Source organism: Salarias fasciatus, chromosome 7 (genome assembly GCF_902148845.1).
Source record: "Salarias fasciatus chromosome 7, fSalaFa1.1, whole genome shotgun sequence".
Lineage (NCBI taxonomy): Eukaryota > Metazoa > Chordata > Actinopteri > Blenniiformes > Blenniidae > Salarias > Salarias fasciatus.
This window is the reverse complement of record NC_043751.1, coordinates 5,731,470-5,755,178: the sequence shown is the minus strand read 5'-3', so window position 1 is coordinate 5,755,178 and position 23,709 is coordinate 5,731,470. Positions and strand designations below refer to the sequence as shown.

Sequence of the window (23,709 nt, the reverse complement as noted above, 5' to 3'; positions counted from 1 at the left end):
GTGACTAATTTATTCTTGTGCTTGACAGTTTTTGATGTAGAGAAGAGAGATGACCAACTTAAACAAACTCTGAAGTTTGAGTTTTGCCAATAAGTAAATTTTCTGAACTCTAACTCTTCACTGGTTTGGCCGCCAGCTGTCTGTTGGGTTGAAGGCCATCTAGCTGCCAGAGTGACTCAGTACACCAGGATGTGGTACAAAGTGGTGTTACTAGACTTCAGTTGTAGCAGCTTTATTTGATAAGCTTGTTAATGTCAACAAAATTGAATTATGACATTGAAACAACAACTCTGGCTTTCCACAAAAAAAGAAAAAAAATTATCAATGTCTGTCACTCTTTAATAAGTAAAAATATTTCATGTTTACCACCAAAAAGACACTCAGTAAATGCCTCAGTGGTGACTTTACTCTCTACAGCAGACACACAGCAACATTACCTCAAGACACTGAATGGAAACAGATGGATCTTTAGTCGGTTTTGCTTGCTGTCATTTCCATTGATACTCGATGGGGTCTCTGTGGACTTTTTCAGGGAATACTGGTGGAGATTTCCTACAGAGGTCCTGGTAAAAAGGTGCTTTCAGCCATTGGAAATGACGCTCAGAGCAGTGACAGTGAACTAAAACTAAACCTCAGATCTTCATCCTCATGAAACTGCAGCGTAAAGTCAACTTCCGCATCTCTGTCATAATCCAGGAACCTTCTGTTTATGTAAAAAAGAGAAACTTTGAAACATATTTATGAATTTTGATGGAGTGAGGCTCAACCGCATTAGTCAAGAAACAGACCACCTTGACAAGAGGTTCACATTGAAGTACTTTGTATTTGATACAGTATAGCTTGAATCAATAATGATAAAGTAATAGGTTATAACAAGAACAAATATAAAATTAATGTCGATAACTGTATAGTTCTGGGTAATCGTATGAAAACAGTTGTTGAATATAATAGAAAAATAAAATCGAGCACATTTCGTGTCCACCATTGAAAGGAACAATAATTTTAAATCAGATTACATGAGGATGGCAGACTGAAAAATGCTTTCCTACAAGCAAATTCAATATGAATTTTGTAGTAAAGCAGACTTTTTTTTTTTAACCTGACAACAACATAACAATGTATGACACACAGACACAGCTTTTGTACATGTACTCTGGAGTAATGGCAAGATACTGGGTCCAGATGAAGCACGGATAACAATCCACAGTCTGTAGAGCTTAACCACAACGAAAATATCCTTACATTTCTGACTCAAGTGCCCAAGAAGGACTTACTAGGGTGTAGGCACAGATTTGTGCTTATTTATTCAGCTATTTCATCACTAATTTCTGGTTTCCCCGTGAAATCCTCATGACTTGTCCAAATAAAGCTCTATGCAGAGGTTTACAGCAAACTCCATTATGTTTTATATTGAAGCATCACTTAATTTACAATGACAAGTTATCCCGGCATCACATGTAGACCTACAGAATTACATGTACGTTGTATTGGTCCTCCCATCCGAACGCCAGAGCACATTGGGAAGAGTTATTTCAAAGTGCTAAGGTGTGGTTTGTGTCAAAAGAAAAAGAAGAAGAAAAACAAAAGTATTGCACTACTCGTGAGGTCTAAACTGATCAAGTGGCAAAGTCACTGCAGCACAAACTGCGTTGACACCGGTGAGGATGTGTGCGCTTGATGTGGGTTTGGGGAGCCTCTAAATACATTTCCGCAATCACTCACGTAAGATGGCACTTTTGACAGAGGTGACAATGTGGTGTCAGTGTCTAGGTGAAAAAGAAAGTGTTGGCTATGGGTGGACTCATGGGGAGATACAATTAAGAGTCGGCTGGCATGTCAGTTTGGATGCCTTTAAACCGTGGCAGAGCTGAATGCATCCGAAAAATGACAAAAAAAAAGGTAGTGTCACCTCTGTTCAGTCTGACACTTGAAACTAAGCAAACCTGGATTGTACCGTCTAAGAATGTAATTATGGTGAATGCAGCATTTTCCAGACACAGGAGAAGACAACTACCCCCATTATATTTGCCCATAATGGCGACAGGGGCAGAAATTCCATGTCAATGTTCCAAAAATTCCACCACCGATATATTTGGATGGTGCAAATCTGTATTTTTCCAAGGAGGGAAGTTGGTGGAGACCCCCAGTCACACCACATGATTACTGGCTTTGAGGAAAGATCGAACTTCCTGTTTGCAACATTCTTGGGTCTGGTTAAAATGAACGTTTAATACCTCCACGAAAATGGCAAGAAGATTTTAGGGACTGGGTGAATTGGTCAAAAAGAAAAAAAAAATACAGGAAGAAATTGCAAAGTAAGTTATGATTTGTTTTGACGGTATACATCAGTCATGGTTTGAAGAAAAAACAAATCAGCCATCAACAAAAAATATCTGATCTAAATTCTCATCGTGCTTTGTTTCCTAGTGGGAAAGTTGCTGACAAGGCTCTGCGGAGCATTTGCATGGAGTGATCGCAATGCAAACAAAAGGGCCGCTTAGTATCTGTACAATTTATTGGACTTCACATAAAGCATAAATAAGTCCTGCATCTTCAGTGTTATTGGTTTGGACCCATGGAGTAAAAGGGGTAAAAAAAACCAAACAAACCCTGGACCCTTATTTGACCATGAAACACTTGGTTGCACTTCAGCAGCAGCAGCAGGTAATCAGGCTTTTATTAGACTGTGGTGGTCATAAGTTTGAGAAATGATATTTTAGCTGCAGACAAACTTATTGTGGGGATGAAGTGTTCCTTTAAAGGGCCACCAGTGACTAATAAATAAAAGAAAAAGGTTAACCAACCTTACTTATCTTCACCCAATGTGCCACATCATACCTACACACACACACATACATACACACACACACACACACACACACACAACTACACGACACCAGTCGCCGGCAGTTGGTTCACTCTGCCACGTATTTTAGAAGATATGTTCAGCGAAACATAAACAGAACGTCACATTGTCGGCTACCCAACATGTAATCACATTAAAATGTCATGTCAACGATCAAGGCCTTCCATTGTTTCTGTCCTGTGTTGGTCTCCCCGGAAAGAATGGCATAGTTTTTAAACAGACGGCCGCTGCGAGGAGGTCACTTCTCTCTAATTGGTCGCGCAAGATGGCTTGGGATGGACGCGTCGGCGGCGGCAGAGGCTGGAGGGCTGGCCGGGAGCTCACTGGTTGGCTGGGAGCAGGCCCTGTCTCTGGGCGTGCTCCAGAATGGCGTTGTAGCAGAAGTAGTACTGGTCGGGGGTTTGGATGCTGAAGGCCCTCTGTGTTCTCATGCGCCGCACCGTCTGACACACGTTGAGCGAACCGACGTCCTGCAGCTGGGACAGACAGATGTCCAGCGCGCAGAAGGTACCTGGCAACGGCAGGGTGGAGCGCAACTTCTTTAGTTTGTCAGATTCACTTGGAAAGTTGACTTCAGTGCATCTGTGGAAGAAAATGGCAAAACCGAAAAGTGTCACGGCCTCACCTGTTCTCCCAATCCCCGCGCTGCAGTGGACCACCATCGGGGGTCCCAGCGGGTGGCCCGTCCACTGGAGCCCCAGCGCCTTCACCATTTTCCTCTGCTGCCTCTTCACAGCTCCCAGAAAGTCAATGAGGGTCACTGCTGAGGTGGGAACGCCGTAGTCAGGCCAGCTGAGGTACTGGAAGTGACTCACTTGTCTCTGTTCACATGTCTGAATATAAAGAAACAGGAGGGAGAAATCATCATCCACCCAGAAGTCCTTTGCGTTTGTGAACTATGAAGTGTACTGTTGCATATCCTATTTTTCAACATGATCAGTCGCTGATCTTTGACTGAACTGGAACAGTCGGCACCGAGCATCCTTCAAAGAGGACACGCAAAAAAACAAATAAAAACATTCTAGATTCGACTCGGCAGTTCTTTGGTGATGACAAAATACTTTCAGCTCACTGTGGATGACTGGCAATCTGTGCAGCAGAGCCTGAAGTGAACCCTGTGGCTGTACCTCAGTGTTGTGCAGCTCCAGGGTGGTGTGGTTGTAATGGGTGTGGTGGTCCACCCTCTGGTTCACCACTGCCATGTGGCCGTAGACCTCCTGCCCGCCTTCCTCCAGGGGCCAGTACTGTCCACACTTCCTCCGGCTGCCCTCGTCGGTCCTGCGGCGTCAGTCAGCAACATGCTGATCAGCTCATTAAATGGGAGTTTTCCTTTTCATCTATTGCCCCTGCTGGATCAAGTGGGACTGTTGGGTTTCCCCCCCTCTATTTTTATTAAATCTTTTTATTTTCTGCATCCGTTTGATCTAAATCAGAGGTTGGAATCACTCCTGACTGACTAGATAGGATTCTATTTAAATATAGAGTGCTCCAGGATGACAGTTTAGTACTTGATACTGTGCAAATAAAACTGAATTGAACCGAATGAAATGGTAATATACTTCTGACCAGCTCTGAGAAATAAAGGAAAATATCTTCAAATCCAATACCTGGTTGTCATGACAATAACAAGGACATTTTGCTCCCAGATCATTCTCCAGAAATCCCCGTAGGTTCTCTCCAGTGGCCCTGCACAGTGCGACACCAGATCAAAAACAATTTGAAATGACTACAGGCAACTCGGTTCTCAGTGTAATGGCTGTTATCCACTGGCTCACACTGTGGAGGAAAATAATGAGTTACGCTAACCTGTGATACAAACAAATTTATATTACTTCTTCATGTGTAAACACATTATATGCTTTCATTAAAAAAAAAAAAAAACAAAAAAAAAAACAACCAGCTTGGTTATTCCTGGCAGCTCTTTAATAATCATCTGCAATATCCTGAAGGCCACTACTTTATTCTTTCACATCGAGACAGTTTCCTCAGACTTTATTTATACTGAATTGCTTGTATTCATCAAACTAAGGCTGATAAGCGCGGTCAGAGTCGTGCTTACATTTATGCACATCCTTCATATAAGTACAAGTTGATGAATTCCATGTTTTGCGTTGGAATGCTCGTGAACACTCAATATACACACATCTGTAAATACCATACACACTCATGATAAATGAGGCCCCTGGTGTGTACAACACTTTCACAAGTCAGTATTCCATGTAAAAAAGATTTTGAATGCAGTCGGAACCTTTCATATCCCTGCAGACTGTGAGGGACTGTGACAGTCTTCAATACAACCTCAAAACAAACAACCCCAGTGAACTTCAATTAGCAAAGAATTTTCATTCAAACTATTATATTCAAACTAGCCTTGGAATAATCTCTTTCCAGACCATACTGACATATCAAGGCATACACCACCGTTGACTTCTTACTTAGACAAATATCACATCTTGATTCAGACAATTCCCTCATAAATCCAAGTAAATTAATACCGGGGTACCACAAGGTTCTAATATTGGCCCACAACACTTTACACCACCTCTGACCTTAATCAAATTATCAGATTATCCTATTTTCATGACTACTTCTGGGGCATTAACCTGAACAGTCTTACCTTGAGTACCGATATACGCATTCCTCTGCTTGTAGCCGTCCATGAAGCTGGCGTTGATGTAGTCTGATCTCTGTGAAAATAGTAAAGTTTTAACACAAAGACGAAAACAAAATGTACAAAATCTGAAGTTTGTGTCAGTGTAAAGGTGAAAAGTATGAAATCTGAGTCGCACTGTACGAGTCAGCTGAATTCATTTTGAGACGTTCGTACAATAGAACCCAATTCATCTGACGAACCTCTCCACACTGCTGATATCTATCAGTTGTTTAGGAGAGACTTTATCTTCCTCTTAATGCGAGCGTCAACTCCTTCAGCTCTCTGACTCAGCAGACCAGAGGCAAAATGCTAAACTTGATTTGTCATATGAGGAGCTCCAGAATCTATCTGCCAGTAACTACAGTTCAAATTGTACATTTTATGCTATTTTTGTACCATTGCAGTGTGCGTTAGTCTGCACTTCATCTCTGGCTTGTCTCTGCAAAACACCGATAACGAACAGCGACGGACTTCATCAAGTCAGGAAGTTACAAATAGTTTATTTAGCTGGAACACAGCGGCTTTATGTAGGAAGAGAATACCCTGTGATGTCGAGACCATTTTTTAACATGCATGAAAAATCCAGCTTTTCATGTTTGGAACAAAGTATTTTGATTTGAGGGACAAATCAAACCACATTAAAGCCAACGTGTCCATTAAATATAAATGTGTTTACTGAATTTGTGAAACCTGGCACATTTCCTGGCTGCTGAGAGAAACCATGAAAGGAACTGGCATCGTTCTGCATTTGACACGGACGTCAACGGCAATTAGATGTGATGAGATTCACCTCGTTTCTTCTGGGTTTCAAACGAACTCTGGTTTGATCAAGGCACAGCACGTCTCCGTAGCGATTCCTCTCCTGATTGTAGGCCGCTCTGGGGTCAAAGAAACAGGAGAGGTTCACGGTTGCAAGACGACTACGACAATCGCGCCGTGAAGCGAGGCCGGGCCCGGGCGCTCACTGTGCACAGTGGAAGGTTCCCGGCGGCGCCTCTTTGCGCAGCTCCTCGTACTCCTGGTGGATGCCCGAGCGCTGGAGCCGGCCCAGGTGCGTCAGCAGCTCCTGCGGGCGCATGGACTCGGGCCCGGGGACGTGGATGGAGGAGTCCTCCAGGGGGATGCCCACCAGCTCGTCCACGGGGTCCACCCGGCCGTTCTGGCCCGCCAGCAGCTGCTGGTTCCAGCTGTAGGCGTCCAGAGGCAGCAGGCCCCCCAGGTGCTGGGGGAGGCAGTCTCTGGGCAGGTGCTGGCGCAGGTCGGCCATTTTCACCATCTGAACCTGAGGTGGGGGAGAAAAGACGACATTTAAGGCTCCTAAACACAGACTCATGGAGTTCAGGTCTGTACGGGTCAGGTTACTTCCAGCGGTGACTCGTGGTGACGGGGATGAGACAGCAGGATTGTGAAAGCTTTTTAGAAATGACTTGTAGATTTAACTATGCTGTGAAATAAGGTCAGTTTTATATCTTCCAGCATATCTGATCAATCTGATTAGCTGTGTCCTGTAAAAAGTTAAAAGGAGATTGAAGATTTTCTGTCTTTAAAAACAAGAGTAACTGGAAGTGAGCATTCATTTTTTCCCCTCAGTCTTGCTTCACGCAGATGGAGCCCGTCACAATGACACAGTCTCCAGAGAAATCCATGCAAATCCAATTCTTTAAGGGCAGTAATGTGGAAGCGTTATCGATTCCGGTAATTCGTGCATTAACATGCCCGGCATGCGTGAGGCAACAGGATGGATGAGTGATTACAGGATTTCTTCCACAGGCCATCGCCGGCTGCAGTCAGGGACACTGAGTCACCTGCTCAAACACTCCGTGGGTTGGAGGTTTACTCTGTCTGGAAAAAGTCAAACACGGAGCTGCATCAGGCGGGCGGCACTCACCCTCTCCCTCAGCTTCTCTTTGAGGAGCAGGCTGAGCAGATTGTATGGCACTCGAAACCAAACTGGAGCCCCGACGATCAACACTTTCTTCAGCCTGGCAGGGAACGCCCCCTGGTGGGCACACAGACAGCAACACTCACAATGAACCGCTTCATTTTATCAACTTAAACATAATCAGTTCATCCGTGTTCAAACTATTTCCTGCAAAACAAAACTTCCATCTTTCTGAGAATAAACCAGAAACAGTTCAAACATATATCATTCTCTCTTTCTTGGTGCTCCCACTGGGTTCATTCCAGCTGCTCCGCTTAATCTTTTCAGATCGATAAGGTGGCACAAAGCAGAGGCCTCTGCTGCTGATGTGGCCACGCGGGTGAGCGCCGTCGCCGACTCCAGCCGCCACGTCCTGAAAGCATAACTCACTCAGACGGAGTGGAAATCGAGGCGTCCAAAACAAGCGCCACTCGGAGCATCACACGGTCAAGGCGTATGGATTAAATAATTCCCCAGCTTGTCAACCTCTTTGTAAAAGCCATTCATTTTGGCCTTTGGACATGCACTTAGACCCTGGAAGACACGTTCACGTTCGAATCAATCCGCCTCGTCGCTGGATAAAGGACGAGGCTCAGCGGGGAAGTGATAACCAGGCACGGGTCTCGTGAGAGTGCAGGCGGATTTGAAACCTTGAGCAGGTTGAGGATCTTCTTGCTCAGGTCCAGCTCGAAGTTGGTGTAGTTGGAGCCCGCCATGTCGTAGATGAACACCAGGCCATTCCTCTGAGTCTCAAAGCTGCAGAGAGACAAAAAGCTGTTTAGAGATGTGACAGATGAGGCAAGAAAAAAAAAAAAAAAAGAAGTGAAGGGATGGCTAAGCAAGCAAGTCAACAAACATGAGTTAAACTGAATGAACTGAAGCAACATTACAAGATGTTGTTACCGACAGCTGGGATCCACAGAGGAGAATTAATAAGAAAACTAAACTTTTCAAGTGCTTCCTGTGACAAAGTGTTTTTTTTTTCCATTTCTTTTCATAAAGATTTCTTCTAAAAACTGTAGCTGCATTATTTGCATCCAGGTGATTTTGCTTAGTTTACCTTTCCACAGCCCGATCCAGGAGGTAGAAGAGGGCCTGGAGCACCACATGGTTCCCCGTCTTGTTGGGGTGGTGGAGTTTGGCTGTGTACAAGGCGATGGAAGCTCCCGACGGGTCTCGAACACTCTGACAATACAAAACACAAACCGTTCAGTGAAGATCAGGTGGTTCTTGAAGGAGTTTCACTGGTTTTTACTTTTACAACAACACCCAAATGGAAACTGGTAGGAAAGAAATTAAAAAAAAAAAAAAAAAAGAGGCATAAGCAGTGACCACAGGGGGGCACTTTAGTCCAAATGCTGGTTTCTGGCTGGATGCCAGGGTGAAGGAGGCCTGTCAACAATTCAGCTGGAAGAACAAATGATGTCCGTCATGATGCTGCAGGTCGGACTGAGTCCTCCCTCCCTGAACTCTTTTCCTCTTAAACAATCAAGAAAGCTGAGCAGTGTGAGGACAGCGGCCGTTACAGAAAGAAAGAAGAAAGAAAGCCACAGAGGCTTTATTGGATCGAAGCTGCTGACCAAAGATACTCCGGAACCGTCCTTTGTAAGTAAATAAGCTCGTATTCTCTGGCACGAGGGCTAAAAATACCCCAGACAGGATATGAAGCCCGCTGCTGAGGCTGGAGAGCTCAGACGTCAGACCAGAGGATGTGCAGCATCAACGCCACCGGGGCACGTCAGAGGGGAAGGAAGAAGGGAAACACAGGAAAGAGGGTGTGTGTGTGTGTGTGTGTGTGTGTGTGTGTGAGCATGTGCGTGTGTGTGTGTGTGCGTTTTTCTTGAAGGGGGACTTTTTATCTTTTACGGCTGAAATTTGAGTGACAAAAGGCTAAATTTATCTGGCACAGGAAACCCACTTCAAACATCAGTGACTTGCAACACCAAAAAGAAAAAAAAAAAGGTGTTGCCTCATTATTCAAAAATTGCTTCATTTCAGTAAAATCACATTATTTCATGCTTAAATAAAGAAACTATAATGCTATTAGCATGTGTGTCAGATCATGTCAGCTTTTAGGATCATATGGGTTAAAAACAATATTCTTAAAAAGATGAAAGTTGTGAATTTTAGATTTAATGACCACATGAGACGGTTGTTTCTGGATTATTTTCAGGCCTTTGTTAGTTAAGTGACCAGACTGAACCTTTGCATGAGTTTGCTTATCTAAAACAAAATCAAAATGTTGAAAACTGGGAGACGTTATAAGACATAACATATGAAATATGTCATATTTTTAATCCAATACAAATGACTTAGCTATTTTAATTTTCCCCAAATCTTATAATGTTCAATTTTCTAATTTCTAAGTCAGACTGTTGTGCCATCCATAGTCTCATCGGTACAGAGCAGCACGCAGACAGTGCTTCTGCTGGTATTAATCCAGAGTTTCATTTATTTATTGTAGGGAAACTGTAATAAAAAGTCCTGTAATCTAGGATTTGGCCTGGACTTTTCCATCTAAGCCGGGCCACATGTGGGGGAGATTTCAGCGAGTCTCTTACCAACACAGTGAACTTTCCACTGAGCAGCTCCGAGCGCAGAGGCTCCTCCTGAGGCTGCAGTCGGACAATTCCTTCTTTAAGACGCGTTTCCTGGAGAGAACAGATCACAGCAGGTGAGGTCGGGCCGCGGGGTAAATATAATAGCCCCGTCACTCCGAGGCAAATTCCTCCTCTCTGAACAATAGAGAATCAGCCGGCTGACTTTGCTGCCAGGAGGATCCCTCTCCGAGGTTTCCACTCCTTTTTTTCTGCCCCCTCTTCCTTCTTTTTCTTACCACCGAGGCGGCTGTGTGGGAGTTCTTGAACTTACTCTTCAGGTCGAGGCTTTATTTCAGCCTACCACTCTACTTTGTGATTTACTTTCAATCGGGGTGCTTTGAGGACATTTCGTTTTTCATTTTTAACAAATTTTCCACCTGAAATGAAGAAAAATGATTCTGCTTTTCTTTGCCGTTTCTTCTATCGCTGCCAATATCTCTGTCTTTATTCTCTTTTGTTTGCCGCCTTCAGTGAATGATCTGCCTCCATGTCTATTTCAAAATATATTTTCTCATAAAGATGCAAGATCAGTGCAGTTTTAAGACGCTGAACTGAACTGGAGCTGAATATAGACGATAAACCTGCGGCCATAAAAAGACTGATCAAAGTTCCTCAACACTGCCACCACGTCTGGTTCTCGTACCGCGAAAACGTTGCGCTAGCAGGGAGATTCAGCCGTCGCTGATCAGTTAGCCATTTCCTCTTTTGGTTTTTTTTTTTTTTGTGCTCGTTATATAAGCATATTTCCAAACGTGAAGCATTTCTCTGGCTATACTGTATAACATGATCCCCTTTTCGTTTCCTGTTTGTGCGGTATGCTCTTTAAAAGTGTCCCTAGGGAGAAGGACAACGTGGCCGGCTATTTAAAGAAGGAATTTTGTTATCACAATAGTGTCCTTATCCAAAATGGACTGAGAACAGTCTTACAATTCACATAACGATCACTTTTTAACCACTCTGGGTCTGCTCTTCTTTTGATGACGTGTGGACATAACATTTAAAAATCCACGGACCTGATCAGCCTCAGATTTGAGGCACCGCTCCATGTTTCTGTGCCCAAACAAGCGGCACAACGGAAACTTTCCCCCCCCTCAGTTTGTTCTGACAAACGACTTGTCCCCAGCCTCCGTCCTGGCTCTGACACAGCAATAAACCCAGTTAAATGAACTGTGACCGGGCAGGGGACGCTAATCCCTCTCAAAGTCACACTCCGAGGCATTGGTGAATGAGTCGCCGTTCGCGCAGGCCGCCTATTCGCTTCTGGAGACAAGAGCCCGACTTGATGACTGCTGGAGTGACTTTACTCACAAGCAGAGTGGTGAAAAGGAGCTGAGAGTGGAAGCCAGTGAAGCCCAGACCAGGGGCAGGCTGGATGAACTCGGTCCATAATGTTAATATGTTCGTGTTTGAGACTTGCCCCACGTTTCACACGCAACCGCTACACACCGTTTAATAAGGGGGAAAAATGAGACTTTCATCTTCAACTCCCCGCCGACCGCTTCCAGCCGAGAGGGGAAGGTCTTGATTGAGCCATTATCTCTTTTCACTTCATTAAGTAAACAGGAGCTGCCGCTGCCGCTCCGGCCCGGGGGGCTTTCATTCCCATCATCCTTTTCCAGTTTGATGGAAATAACACGGCCAAGGTCACCACCTGCAGTCTGGGTGACATGTGGCAGGCGGACATATTTCCTCTCTTACATTCGATCGGGCCCCGTCCTTGAGTCCCCGCTCTGGAGGAGACACTCACAGCTCCACCAGATGTACATCAGAAATGCTTCCTACTCTCAGAGGAGAAAGCTAATAGCGTCTCACACACACACACACACACACAGGAAGTGCAACACAAGCAGGATCGGCGGTACTCACACGGCTGTTACTCGTGTGTCTCGCATGCTTCGAAAGCCAACGTTGACATTAAAAACCTCATCACACGCTGGATAATCGAATCCAGTTGTATTCTAGTGTTGACATTGTGTAGCATGTGAGATTTCATTTCCTCTATTAGCCTAATTCAATAACCTCCGCTCTGCCCGGCAATAATCCTTTTGTTTTGAACATTTTCTGAGCAAAGGAACAAGTTCTTGGAGAGGGTGAAACGGCCTGCATGCTGCTCCTCCAAATATCCGCCCAGTGTGTAATTCCGTGTGTGTGTGTGTGTGTGTGTAGCCTGAGGTTTGTGATGCATCTGCTGAGGCGATCTCCTGCCTGGCTGCAGCCTCTGAAGAAGCATGTTCAGAGAGCGAGGCCTTGTGTTTGAGCTCTGTGGGCGTAGCGAGGAGCCTCCACACGCACCGGCCCCGCGCTCGCTTCTTCTTCTGTTTCCAAAATGGAACTTTAATTACTCTGTATCTGCTGCAGAAATGTTTTGAGGCCTTTCAGCGTGCCGGTTGTGTGGGTGTAGTCTTTTGAAACAACGCGAAAAAGGACAAATGGTATTTTGTGCTTTTTCCTGAGTCAGCTGATCTGACATTATTTGGTGATTTTGTGGTTCAACGAAGTTAAAGAGAACCATTTCTGTCACATTTACAGTGTTGGAATGTTTGATGTTTTTATAATAATATGAACAAAAACTCAATTAAATGACAATTCTCAGCCTCACAAGTTTGAAACTTGACACAGGTTTCCTGATACGGTCATCTGGTTCTGCCTTCAGAAAATGAAGCTTGTGTCAAATTACAGGCTTTCTGGCGCCTGGTCAATTAAACAACAGCTTTTTGAGCATTTCAGCTTGACGTTCATGGCATGTTGCTGAGCTTTCTTAAAAGGAATCGAACAGCGGCTACTAGCCTTCCTCACCCTGTAGCTGTGGAACAGCTCGATGGCTCGGAGGACGTCAAACTTGCGAGCCATGAGGAACTTGACGGCCAATTCCCTGGACAGCGGTGACACTCCATGCTGACTGGTCCACTTGTTGATTTCCTCCAGAAACTGCCTGGTGGCCTGAAAACAGACACAGATGTTGTCACAAACTTTGTCCTCTCATAATCGCGGGGTCAAAAAGGGAAGGAAGTGAAACTGGGCTTTAAACTTGATACATCCTCACAGGAAGCGCTATCTGCGGCCCCACAGAATAATTCAGCGCTCTTTCATGGCCTGGGGAGACGTCCACGACGGTGTTGACGACGAACGGAACGCAGAAAATACGTGAATACGGCCTTGGAGAGAAGGAGGTGCCCTGCTGAACGCCAACTTGTCCGTAAAGCCACCGGCGCAGCCGGCGTTTGGCGAGACATAAAGCAAGGCAGCAGTTTCATGCTGGCAACACGGTACAGACGGCTGTGAGATTCTAAGGCAGGTTTGTTTGTGTGGAAACCAGAACTTTCCCCCGGAGGACATGATTAATTGGCTGGGTAATTCTTACATGAGCCCTTCTGACACGTTTCGGTTGACGTTTCCAGTCAGCGCCTTGTGAAATCCACAGGAAAGAACCCCCGAAGAGCAGCGCAGGGTGGAAAACGGCTAAAAACAGCGACTGCCGTTATGACGAGGCGGCATCGCTACCTTCACAACTCACTCCCACACCTTGTGGTCTACATGAAGCCCCGTGAGGGAAACACCTGGCGTTCTGGTTCTGAGGCCGTCTACGTGCCGTTCGGTGCCGAGCAGGCCAAACGCCGAGGGGCTTCCACTGGTTCAGAAGTGGCTGAAAACAATGATGTGAAGCCGAGAGACAAATGCGAAGCAAACAATGAGGTGAACTCCTTTGTGGAGCCGATCCACTGTTTATATCATTAAAACCTACAGAGCAGCAAACTTCCTTTAAAGCCCTGTTTCCATAAAGGCCGTCCACACGCCTTGTAAGCAACCAGCAGTTACACACACACACACACACACACACACACACACACACACACACACACACACACACACACACACACACACACACACACACACACACACACACACACACACACACACACACACACACACACACACACCACACACACACACACACACACACACACACACACAGTCAGCACCCAGTGAATCCTGAAAAAAGGCGACGCAGGAGGCGATGAAAGCCGGCGCTTTAAACACAGGGTTCCGCTTCTCTGGTCGGGCGCAGTGGCGGCGGGGCGTTCATGGGAGACAGGAAGTCAAGCTCTGGGAATCCGCCGCTCTTCGGGAATACAAAAACGATCAGTGACGAGCGCCGCGCCTCGAAGACAGGACGCCAGTGTCTGTCCTGAAGAGAAGCCAGCGCTTTCAGAGGCTTCTGCTCAGCATGCAGGGGGCGACGGCGGCTGCACCTGACAGGGCCGAGGCCGGGGCCGGGGCCGAGGCCGGCCCACACCCCGCTCTCATGGGCCGGGCTGTCCTGGAACCTCAGCCTTTCCATGCATCGGAGAACCAGACAAATTATTAATTAAAACTCAACCGCTGCTATAATGCGTTTCTTTTCAGTCTTAATCCTCTCTATATTAATATCCACTCTCTGACCATGAAAAGTTTGGTTTTTGTTCCCCACCTGAAAAGGTTGTTTAAGGTCAGAGAAAGGTGTGAGGCTGCGCTTTGCCATAAGGAAAACTCACCTGGCGCTGCACATATTTGACTTAAAGCGTCCGTCGTTGCACCACGAAGCGTTAATCCGCCGGTGTCGACCAAAGACCACTTCCTGTCAGGTAGGCTCAGGTTTCCAAGGCTTCGGCGCTCAGACAGCTCCTCTCTCTCGCCTTTTAAGGACAGACTGCCATCTCAGGCACTGACCCTCTGTTCCTGCAGCAGCCAGTCATGTTTGGGGTTTTTTTTTTTTCCACACTGGGGGCCATTTCCGTCCGAGCGGAATTTGAGGATGAACCAGTTTTGTTTTCATGATAGCATACCGGAGCGCGGCGAAAGACCGGCTGCTGCCGAGGAGCGACTTGCTCAATTCCTGCAGGATGCATAAATATTTGCTGGGCCGGCCGGAGAGTTTTTCCTTCCACTTCTTGAATGTTCACTTTGAGAGCACTTAATTCCAGCGCATGCTGCCAGACACAGATCTAAATAAGCTGGGAGGCGGGGGGGGGGGTTACTGTATATGTGGTCGCAGGCCGTTCTCGGCGCCGACAGAGACGCTTCAGGCCGCAGCGTTCCGACACGCTGCTGACGTTACATAATCCTGTTTGTTGTCAGGCTTGTTCGGCGGTGGTGTCAACAGAGAGTGCCAGTGATTAATTGATTGGACGCAGTGTGGTCTGGACCTGTTGTACTGGGGTGGGGGTGGGGGGGTGGGGGGTCTTACCCTCCAAAACCAAAAGGCCCACAGGTACAAAATGTAACTGCCACAGGAAACCACAAAGACATCAGAGCCAAGTGTGAGTACAGACAGACCCGAGAACAAACTCACACTTTAACAAAAAAAAAAAAAACACCCATTTCCTCCTCATGTCAATGTGCTGTGATAACATACTATATAGTTCATATATGAGTGCCAAAATATATCAATTCTTGTGCTTTGAAATATGTTTCAATAAGACAAGCGAGGCAGTATAAGAAAGAATATGTTCACTGTAACGCCTGATCATAGCTGCAAACTGTGTGTATTACCTGGGGTTCTGTTTTTCTAATGATAGCATTTCAGGCCATAATTAATGAAGTATACCTGAACATAAAATGACATGTTCTCTCATCTCATCCTCAGTAATTTGCATTTGTCATTTGCATGCATTTTTTTTCCTTCTTGCACATGCAAAGAGATTAATTATAGTTTTCCTCACTGATATCTTCACATGACTGGATTTTCTCAATAAAGCCGGAGGACATTCAGCCAAAGCGACAAAAACACGAGCCCTTGGTGGAAAAAAAAAAAAAAAATCACCGCTGGTACACGATGTGGGATGTTCATAGTCAGCTTTTCAAATCACTCATGATTACTTAGTGGGAATTAAGATTTCATTAGATATAATAACCTTGAATAATTAATGTTTGTGGAACACAATATTCATCCAACACCACACTGTGTGTCTCTTTTAGCTGTCGCTCATCTCTGTATATATTTGCTGCCTACAACCTCGATGTCATCCCACAACCCTAAATCTTCCTGGTTTCCTCCTACAGCTGCCCACAGTGCTGGAACAATCGATTCTCATAACAGAACATATTTATATTGTTGCTTCATGCTGCATTTCCTTATTACTAGCAGCATACTTTACAATATCTGATGATTCCTAATTGTCCTTCTGTAGATCTGCGTCGTCATAGTAACGTGACTTTTCATTCATTAAACTTTTCAAAATCAATGGCGCTCTTGCCTGAGTTATTTCTGTGTGGATGACGTCTGAGCAGAGGGTTCAGCGATGCATTCAGAGAACGGCACTCATTGAACAAACGGGCATCAGCTTGCCATTGATTTTCTATTACAGCCGTCTTCATCCTGACACAGAGGCGAAAAGGTAACGAGGCTGGGGTCAAATTACCAGCATTTGATACGGCGTACGACGAGGCAAAGTGGAAGGCGGCCAATCGGAAGAAGGCGGGGTTTCAGGGAGGACGGGCTGAAACGATGCATCTTTCGTTCACGTTTGAGCAAATTGAGAAAAAGTGGGAATGTTTATGACCGTGCCGCTGTTACACCACCATGCTGCGGACATCTTCTCAGCGACACAGTCCATTCGATGAGAAATGCCATGCTCATCTATTTACAAACGCAGGCCTGCTGCTGCCCGGCGGCTTCGCCTCACTTCACTGGATCCCATTTGGCACGAGTCAATACCAAAACAGGAAGTCAATAACGTCACTATCTCCCCATTCCCTACTTTCTCTCACTCTGCCGCTTCCTGGGAGTACGCTCAACACACACACACACACACACACACACACACATGCTCTTTCTCTAAAGCACATGATAGACACATGCACTCTGTAACTCATAAACCCCCCCCCTTCACCCCCCCGAGTGGAGTGGAAATGCTTTTAACAGCTGCCTTCAGAATGAAGTTCCACTACACCAATGCATGCTCCCAGGAGAGCTACCCCACTGCACACACACACACACACACTCTCCACCCAAACACCCCCCTCCTCCTCACACACACTAGATGTAATGAGGGCGTCCGGTACCCGAGCGGGGGCCCTGGCTCACACAGGAAATGGAGTAGGCAGATAAGGAGCTTTCTGCTGTCCAGATGATGAGAGGAGTCAGCAGGAAGGAGAGAGAGCGCACGGGGCACGGCCAGCGCCGAGGAGACCGAGTCGCCGAACGGCTCGCGCTTCGTATCATACGGTCGTCTGCTGCTGATGCGAGCTGAGATTCAACCCGTCGGACGTCGAGAACTCGTGGCTGAAACTGAAGCAAGTCAGAAGAGCGTCGAAACGCCCGACTTCATGAATGTTTAAACACAGTTTTAGTGCTCTGTATTATCCTGAGAAGCGTCTCTTTCGTGTATTCTCAGCAGTCTGGAGGTGGACTTACACTACAGTTCAAAGAATGACCCAGGGGGGATTCTGGAGGAAAATCATCTGAGCCGCGTTGATTTGATCCCAGTGCCTCCCTTTTCATGCGAAAGGTTTCACGTGTTCTTCTGATGAAACCTTCCTGATAAAGAGGCTCAACATCGTCAAGCTGCTCTACCGATACAGCGCCCATCGCGTCCAGGGTGGCTGAGATTCTGCACGGAGTTGAGAAAATTATCATCACTGTGAAACAGAAACGGTGACACAGTTGGAAAACGTCCCCAGAGCACACGTCTAGATTAACGTCCCGGATAAACCCGACTCTACCTCTGGCTGGAACTGTCACTTACTTGACATCGGCACAAAGTGCAGCAATATAACGTGCATGTTTTTATCAGTACGGCCTTTATTGCAGGCCTGTTGTTAGCATTAGCATGACGCTACTTTGACTCAGCAGACGTTCAGCTCGGCTGAAGCTCTACTTTCACTTTCTCCAATGACAGTAAAGAAAATGTAAAGGATGAAGAATGGCTGCTGTTTGACTCGGACGACAATCCTCAGACTGCCGGTGCAGTTAGAAGATCCACGGTTTGATTCTGGGCTTGGAGAGGGTTTCTCTCGGGAGTTTACATGTTCTCCCTGTGGTCACATGAGGTTTTTTTTTTCCGCTGTATGCTTCAGATTCCACTCCAAAAACATGCTTTTTGGCGGTTAACTGGTGAATCTAATTCACTGCTGTTTGTGCGCCTGTGATTGGAGGATATTGTCCTTGACAACAGGGGAGCAAAAGTAGATCATTATATTTCACCAAGCATGGAACAGACAAGACCAACTCTGAGAAAAAAGAGGTGAAAAACAGTGGTGCCATTCCATGTTACCCTGCAAAATTGAGCATTCAGCACCTTTAAAAGTTTACATCAGCTTACCTTATTAATACCAATATCCTAAAACGATTAAAAATAATCAGCTTCAAGGTTGTATTAGTCGATATCAATGAGATCCTGTTAACATCATGCTTCCAAGGGCACAACCCAGGAAAGAAAACCTATATTGATTTCTTCAAGGCCACGGCGAACCTCTGCAGTGGTTTGGTTTGGATCATAAGTCAATAATAATCAAGCACCAACATAAAACACATTATTCAGGGCTGGAAACCTGGAACTGGACATCATCTTAATAACTGATCATCCAATTCCTTCTGGTGCCGTGATCACAATCTCATTCATTTCAGGTTCAGATGCTACATTCTTCTTCTAACTCTGACCTCATGAGCTTTAAATTGAGTTTATCACATTCATCTTGAGATTTTTCTATTATTAAATCAACAGAGCTGAACAACTTAGAGAAAACATAACGAAAATAAAGTTTTATCTTTGGCTTTGTAGTGTTAAGCCCAGATCTTCTCCAACAGGGATGTTTTTAATGAAAGGATGAGCACGAAGTGTTCGTGAAGGGAGATGGTTATGAGTGTTTCTATTAGAAGAAGGTGGATAAATCTGCACAGCGAGGGGTTTACAGCCTCCACATAAAGGCTCGGCCAAGTTTCTACTGTAAACAACGTATTTCTGAATGACCCAAATGAGGAATCTGGCAGCCACACGCACAAGCACACACTCCATTCCCCCCCTCCGGTAAAACCGGAGTCCGTAGCCCGGCTCGCATCGCGGCGGACCGGAGCCAGCTCGGCCCGCGTCGCAGCCCGCCGCGGGGATGCGAGCCGAGCAGTAATGCGCCAGAAATCGATACGATGTTTCCGCTCTGCGTTTCGGGACCATTTCGCAACAGATCCACCATTACGCACGGGCCCGCCGCGGCGCGCACACGCAGCGCACCGGGCCGGAATGGCTCCAGGTAGAGCCGCTGAACAGATCCAACGGAGAGAGAGAGAGAGAGAGAGAGAGACGCGCACACACACACACACACACACACACGCACAGAATGTGAAGGCCTACCTGTTCTTCCTCCGCCGATAGCGTAGCTGCCATGATTCCCGTCAGATCTGCGATCACCTTTTGCCGAGACGCGTCCTTTTCATGAAGTGAGGAGATGACGGAGATGCCTGTGCGTGTGCGTGTGAGGATATGCGTGTGTGTGTGTGTCCCCCTCGTGTAAAAAAAAAAAACAAAAAAACGGGGCTTTAGGGGTTGTCCCTCTCGCGCAAAGTTGAAGGCATCTGAAAAAGCTGCAGTTTGAGCTTTTCCTTCTCTGCTGCTGCTGTTTGATTAAAAAAAAAACCACGCGAGCCAATTAGCGCAAAAAAATAAAAAATAATGAATCTGCCGTCCAAAGTAGACGGATCAGCCGCAGATCTTGAGTCAGGTTTCACCGAGGAGAAGGAAAATAAGACGGGGAAAGGGGGAGAAAAAAAGGAGGACAACACTCGAGCAGCCAGACGAGGTTTTTCTTTTTTTTTTTTTTTTCTTTTTTTTTGTTGCTTGCGCTCGTTGAGTTCAGAGAACGATCTGCAGCTCATCCACCCGACCTGGCACGGACCGCAGGGCTGCAGCTGCCCGCTGACTCCTCCATGCCATGAATCGCAAGTTTTTAGCTCTGAACGTCGCCTTTATGCTGTGTGAGAGAGTCTCACACACACACACACACACACACACGCTGAACAATGAGAGAGCCTGTGGGCTGTTCTTTCTGCATGTTGCTGTACCCCCTGCTGGCTGGAACCAGAAAATGACACAGGCTCGCTGACCTCCGCCTTCATTCATAAAAAAATGAAAATAAAAATAAATAAATAGAGAAAAATAAGAAAACCAAACTAGAAAAATCAACATTTTGAGGACCGGGAGCGCTCTGAAGCACACCAAACCTTACGATTCCTATAGTATGAGCTGATATTCAAGTTTGATTGCATTAAAGTTAATGTTAATTAGTGTTTTGCTGTTTTCATAAAACTAGATAGTTGATGTTTGTGGTATGAAATTACAAATACATGCATTGTATTAATTACTGTTGTAGCTTACTTGGACAGATAGACAGACAAGTATATAGACAGACACAGTCACATTTACACATTATCAATTAATTCCAGGGTCAAAAATCAGCTTCAGATTTTGTTGGTAAAATAAAATTGAGGATTTTTCACAATGAGCACTAATCACTGTCCCACTGTGTGCAACTTGTGCCTTTATTTTTTTTTTTTTCCTATTCATTATGTAATTTTACTCATACTTAAAGGGGCACCATGTACGCTTCAAGTTGTTCCACTGTTGCACATTAGGTGGCAGTGTTGAGTCAGCATGCTGTCCACTTTCATCTTGACTGGACCAGACTGGAAAAATAGTGTCTCAAGAACTTTTATATTTAGACTCCAAAGTTTTTTCTTTGTTGTGGCAAAGAGTATACATGATGAAAGGGTCTATATTTTTTTACACAAACCATAAAGCTACTTCAGAAAATGCCTGCAACCTCAACAAAAAGCCAATTAAAAAAAACTTTCTGGTACAAAATATGGTGAAATGTCCTTGAAGCTTCTTCTATAGCTGCTGCATTGTGTGTGCTTTTACAAAGTCACCATGACAGCAGGGCTTTGAGGCTAGTTCCAGTTTGTTTGCGATGATCTCAGGGTCTCAGTGCTTTTAAAGGTGCAATAAGTAATATAACATGGCATAATGCACTTTGAGACTTAATCAGTGATGGGAGTAACTGCGTTAGGATAAACAGTGTTTAATGAGTAATCTAACTAATTGCTTTTCGCAGCGTTACAACGCCGTTACCGTTACAGACAGTAACATGAGGGGCGGTTCCATGACTATAATTCACCACTTTCATTAGCTATAATGAATAACTCAACGTTCATCTTAAAGTTCCATTCAGAGCGGATCCAAATTGTGGCTCAGTTACTAACTCAGTTACATTTTTTAAGAAGTAACTCGTAGCTATGGCTAATCATTTTTTAAAAGTAACTTGCCCAACATTGGACATAACATACATAATGTACACTGAGTACAGTTTAAGTCCTATAGCAGTAGATGTATTTGACTACAACTCCTGAGGACTCTGTCCTCCTATAAGGCAGCTTAAACATGTTTTTGCACCAGAAAAATATATATTTTTCAATGTTTATTTACTGATGATGAAGGTTTTTGATGCAGATGTGGAGCTGTTAATATTATCTTTTTTAAAAAAAGCAATTATTACTGTGTGTTTGATAATAATGTTAATAGCAGCTATTAACATAATTATCTATGAATACTTGTCAAACCTTTTTAAACTAAAAAAAAAAACTGCTTTAGCAGCTTTTCAGTAGCAGTAGATTTAGAGAATTTTTTTTAATGTTCTTTCTCAGAATGTGTTTAATTCCAGCCGTGTTCTCAGGATGTGTGTGACTAAGAGCTCTCAGCTCTCATTCAGAAGCGTTTCTGTTGGATTCCACTGACGTTCGTCTGGAAATGATCTTGTTGAAAGTTCTCTCCACCACCGATCAGTCTGCTTTGTGCTTCCAGAGTCAACCGGCAGGGGAGGGAGGCCACAGAGGAACACTGTACCCATGCATACCCAGGGAGAACATGCAAACTCCACATGGAAAGCTGTTCTTGTCACCGTAGCTCGTGCTGAAGATTTACAGCTCGGCTTCATCTGAGTCAATAATGCATGTATCAGCAGTGCATCAACTGAAGTGAAAGGAAATAACTAATAATAGGAGCAAGGATTTCTGTAGGAGTCGCCTGCAATAATGCAACAATAATGCAATTTAATTAGTCAAACTCTCTAATCCAGCACATTTCACAGGAATGGCATGACCTAACAGGAAGGAGAAAAGACCGGTCGGTTTGACCAGGTCGCTGTAACTGGAGCCGCAGACACTCCTGATTTATTCCGGCACAGACGTTAGTTCAAGTGCAGCCAGGAGATTGCACTTCCTGCAGGACTATTGATGGCCTCATTTCATACCTCAGTAAATCTAAACGAGACTGTAATAGTTATATGGTGCAAATTAGAGCGAGGCAGCGAGGATAATTCATCACGCTGTGTTAACCTTCTGATGGGAGATGGATGAGCTGCTTCAGTTTTTTTTTCTTTTTTTTTTTTTTTTTAAAGGTAAACCCTGCAGGCTATTTGTTCAATGTTTACTGTGGAAAGGTCAGCATATATAGGTACACATTTAAATGTGCTCATTCTCCACAACAAACAAACTCCCACAATAGGCCCAACTGTAAATAATGAGGCGTGAGAAAGTCTGGCTGGAGGACCAGGGGGAAAAGGGAGTGGACAACAATGGACTTCCTGTCAAACCTGCTGACTTCACGTCCTTTGGGAACGAGCAATTGGTAAATCCTAAACCCTGTAATCCTGCCCGCGCCGTGCGACTCCCGCAAAGAAGTAAATACAGGAGCGAGAGAAAACCGGCCTCGCAGCCGGACCGAGCCGGGGACGCGGAGTGTGTGAATGAATTCAAACGCACTGAAGGAGAATCACACATGTAGCAGTTTAGCGCAGCAGCAAGTGCAGCCCGAGGACATCGTGTTCTCTGCATCCTGCATGGGAATTCAGAGGATTTAATGAGCCAGTGAGGAATTTGCATTCTTCACTCACATATATAGTCATGCACTAAAGTTAAGTACATTGCAGGAACTTCGTTTTTTTCTTTTTAGAAGACCCTATTTGGACAGAACTTTCAACTGAAAGATCTCAGAATGATCTGAAATCAATATTCACTCTGTGAGTGGAGCTACCTACAAGCAAATGGAAAGAAGTGACAGGAAGTCTCCAAAGGCCAAACAGGATCTGCAGGTACAGCTGAGAGGAACGTGTGACCTTCACATCTCCGTAGAGGTCACAGAAAAACCGGGCTGGATCGACCTCAGATGGAGCCGGTGTGTTGCTGGGACTGAAATGCTGGAGAACAACTGTGATTTCAGCTCAGTTTGAACGAACCATCCATCATCTGACACTCTCACATACTGTCAATCCGAGCAGGGAGATTCACAAGAAGCAAAGCTTTGTTTTCCTGGAAGACACAAGCAATAATCACGTTCATAAAAACCTCATTAACTCTTACTTTGTTTTCAGTTCCACGTTGATAATCAGTTATTAGTTCCTTTCTGGGCAGAGAGGAAGTGTTACAGTAATGCATTATTCCCACAACGTGGAAACTGAACATGCATCAGACCTGCGAAGAAAAATGAGACGTGTCCGATAAAACAGAACTGCACTTCACTCACTTTTGCGTAACATTTTTGTGGTTATAACAAGTGATTTAAATGTTGTTTTTGCGGCAGGTAAGAACGAGAACGCTGCTCGCAGACCCACAGATCTCTCTGTCTGTATCAGGAAATGTCGCTGG

At 45.1% G+C, this 23,709-nt stretch overlaps 1 protein-coding gene across 1 annotated transcript; it reads right to left on the bottom strand.

The window, feature by feature from the left end:
- Positions 1-803: 803 nt before the first annotated feature.
- ptpn9a (protein tyrosine phosphatase non-receptor type 9a) lies at positions 804-19,996 on the bottom strand. Its single transcript, XM_030096639.1, has 13 exons — positions 19,367-19,996; positions 12,837-12,980; positions 10,002-10,091; positions 8,501-8,625; positions 8,091-8,196; positions 7,408-7,518; positions 6,485-6,801; positions 6,310-6,397; positions 5,484-5,553; positions 4,474-4,552; positions 3,994-4,144; positions 3,492-3,699; positions 804-3,377 (listed from the first exon to the last, which is right to left on the bottom strand). The coding sequence occupies exons 1-13, from the start codon at positions 19,397-19,399 to the stop codon at positions 3,187-3,189; spliced, it is 1,713 nt and encodes a 570-aa protein (XP_029952499.1). The 5' UTR covers positions 19,400-19,996; the 3' UTR covers positions 804-3,186.
- Between the last annotated feature and the right edge of the window lie 3,713 nt (positions 19,997-23,709).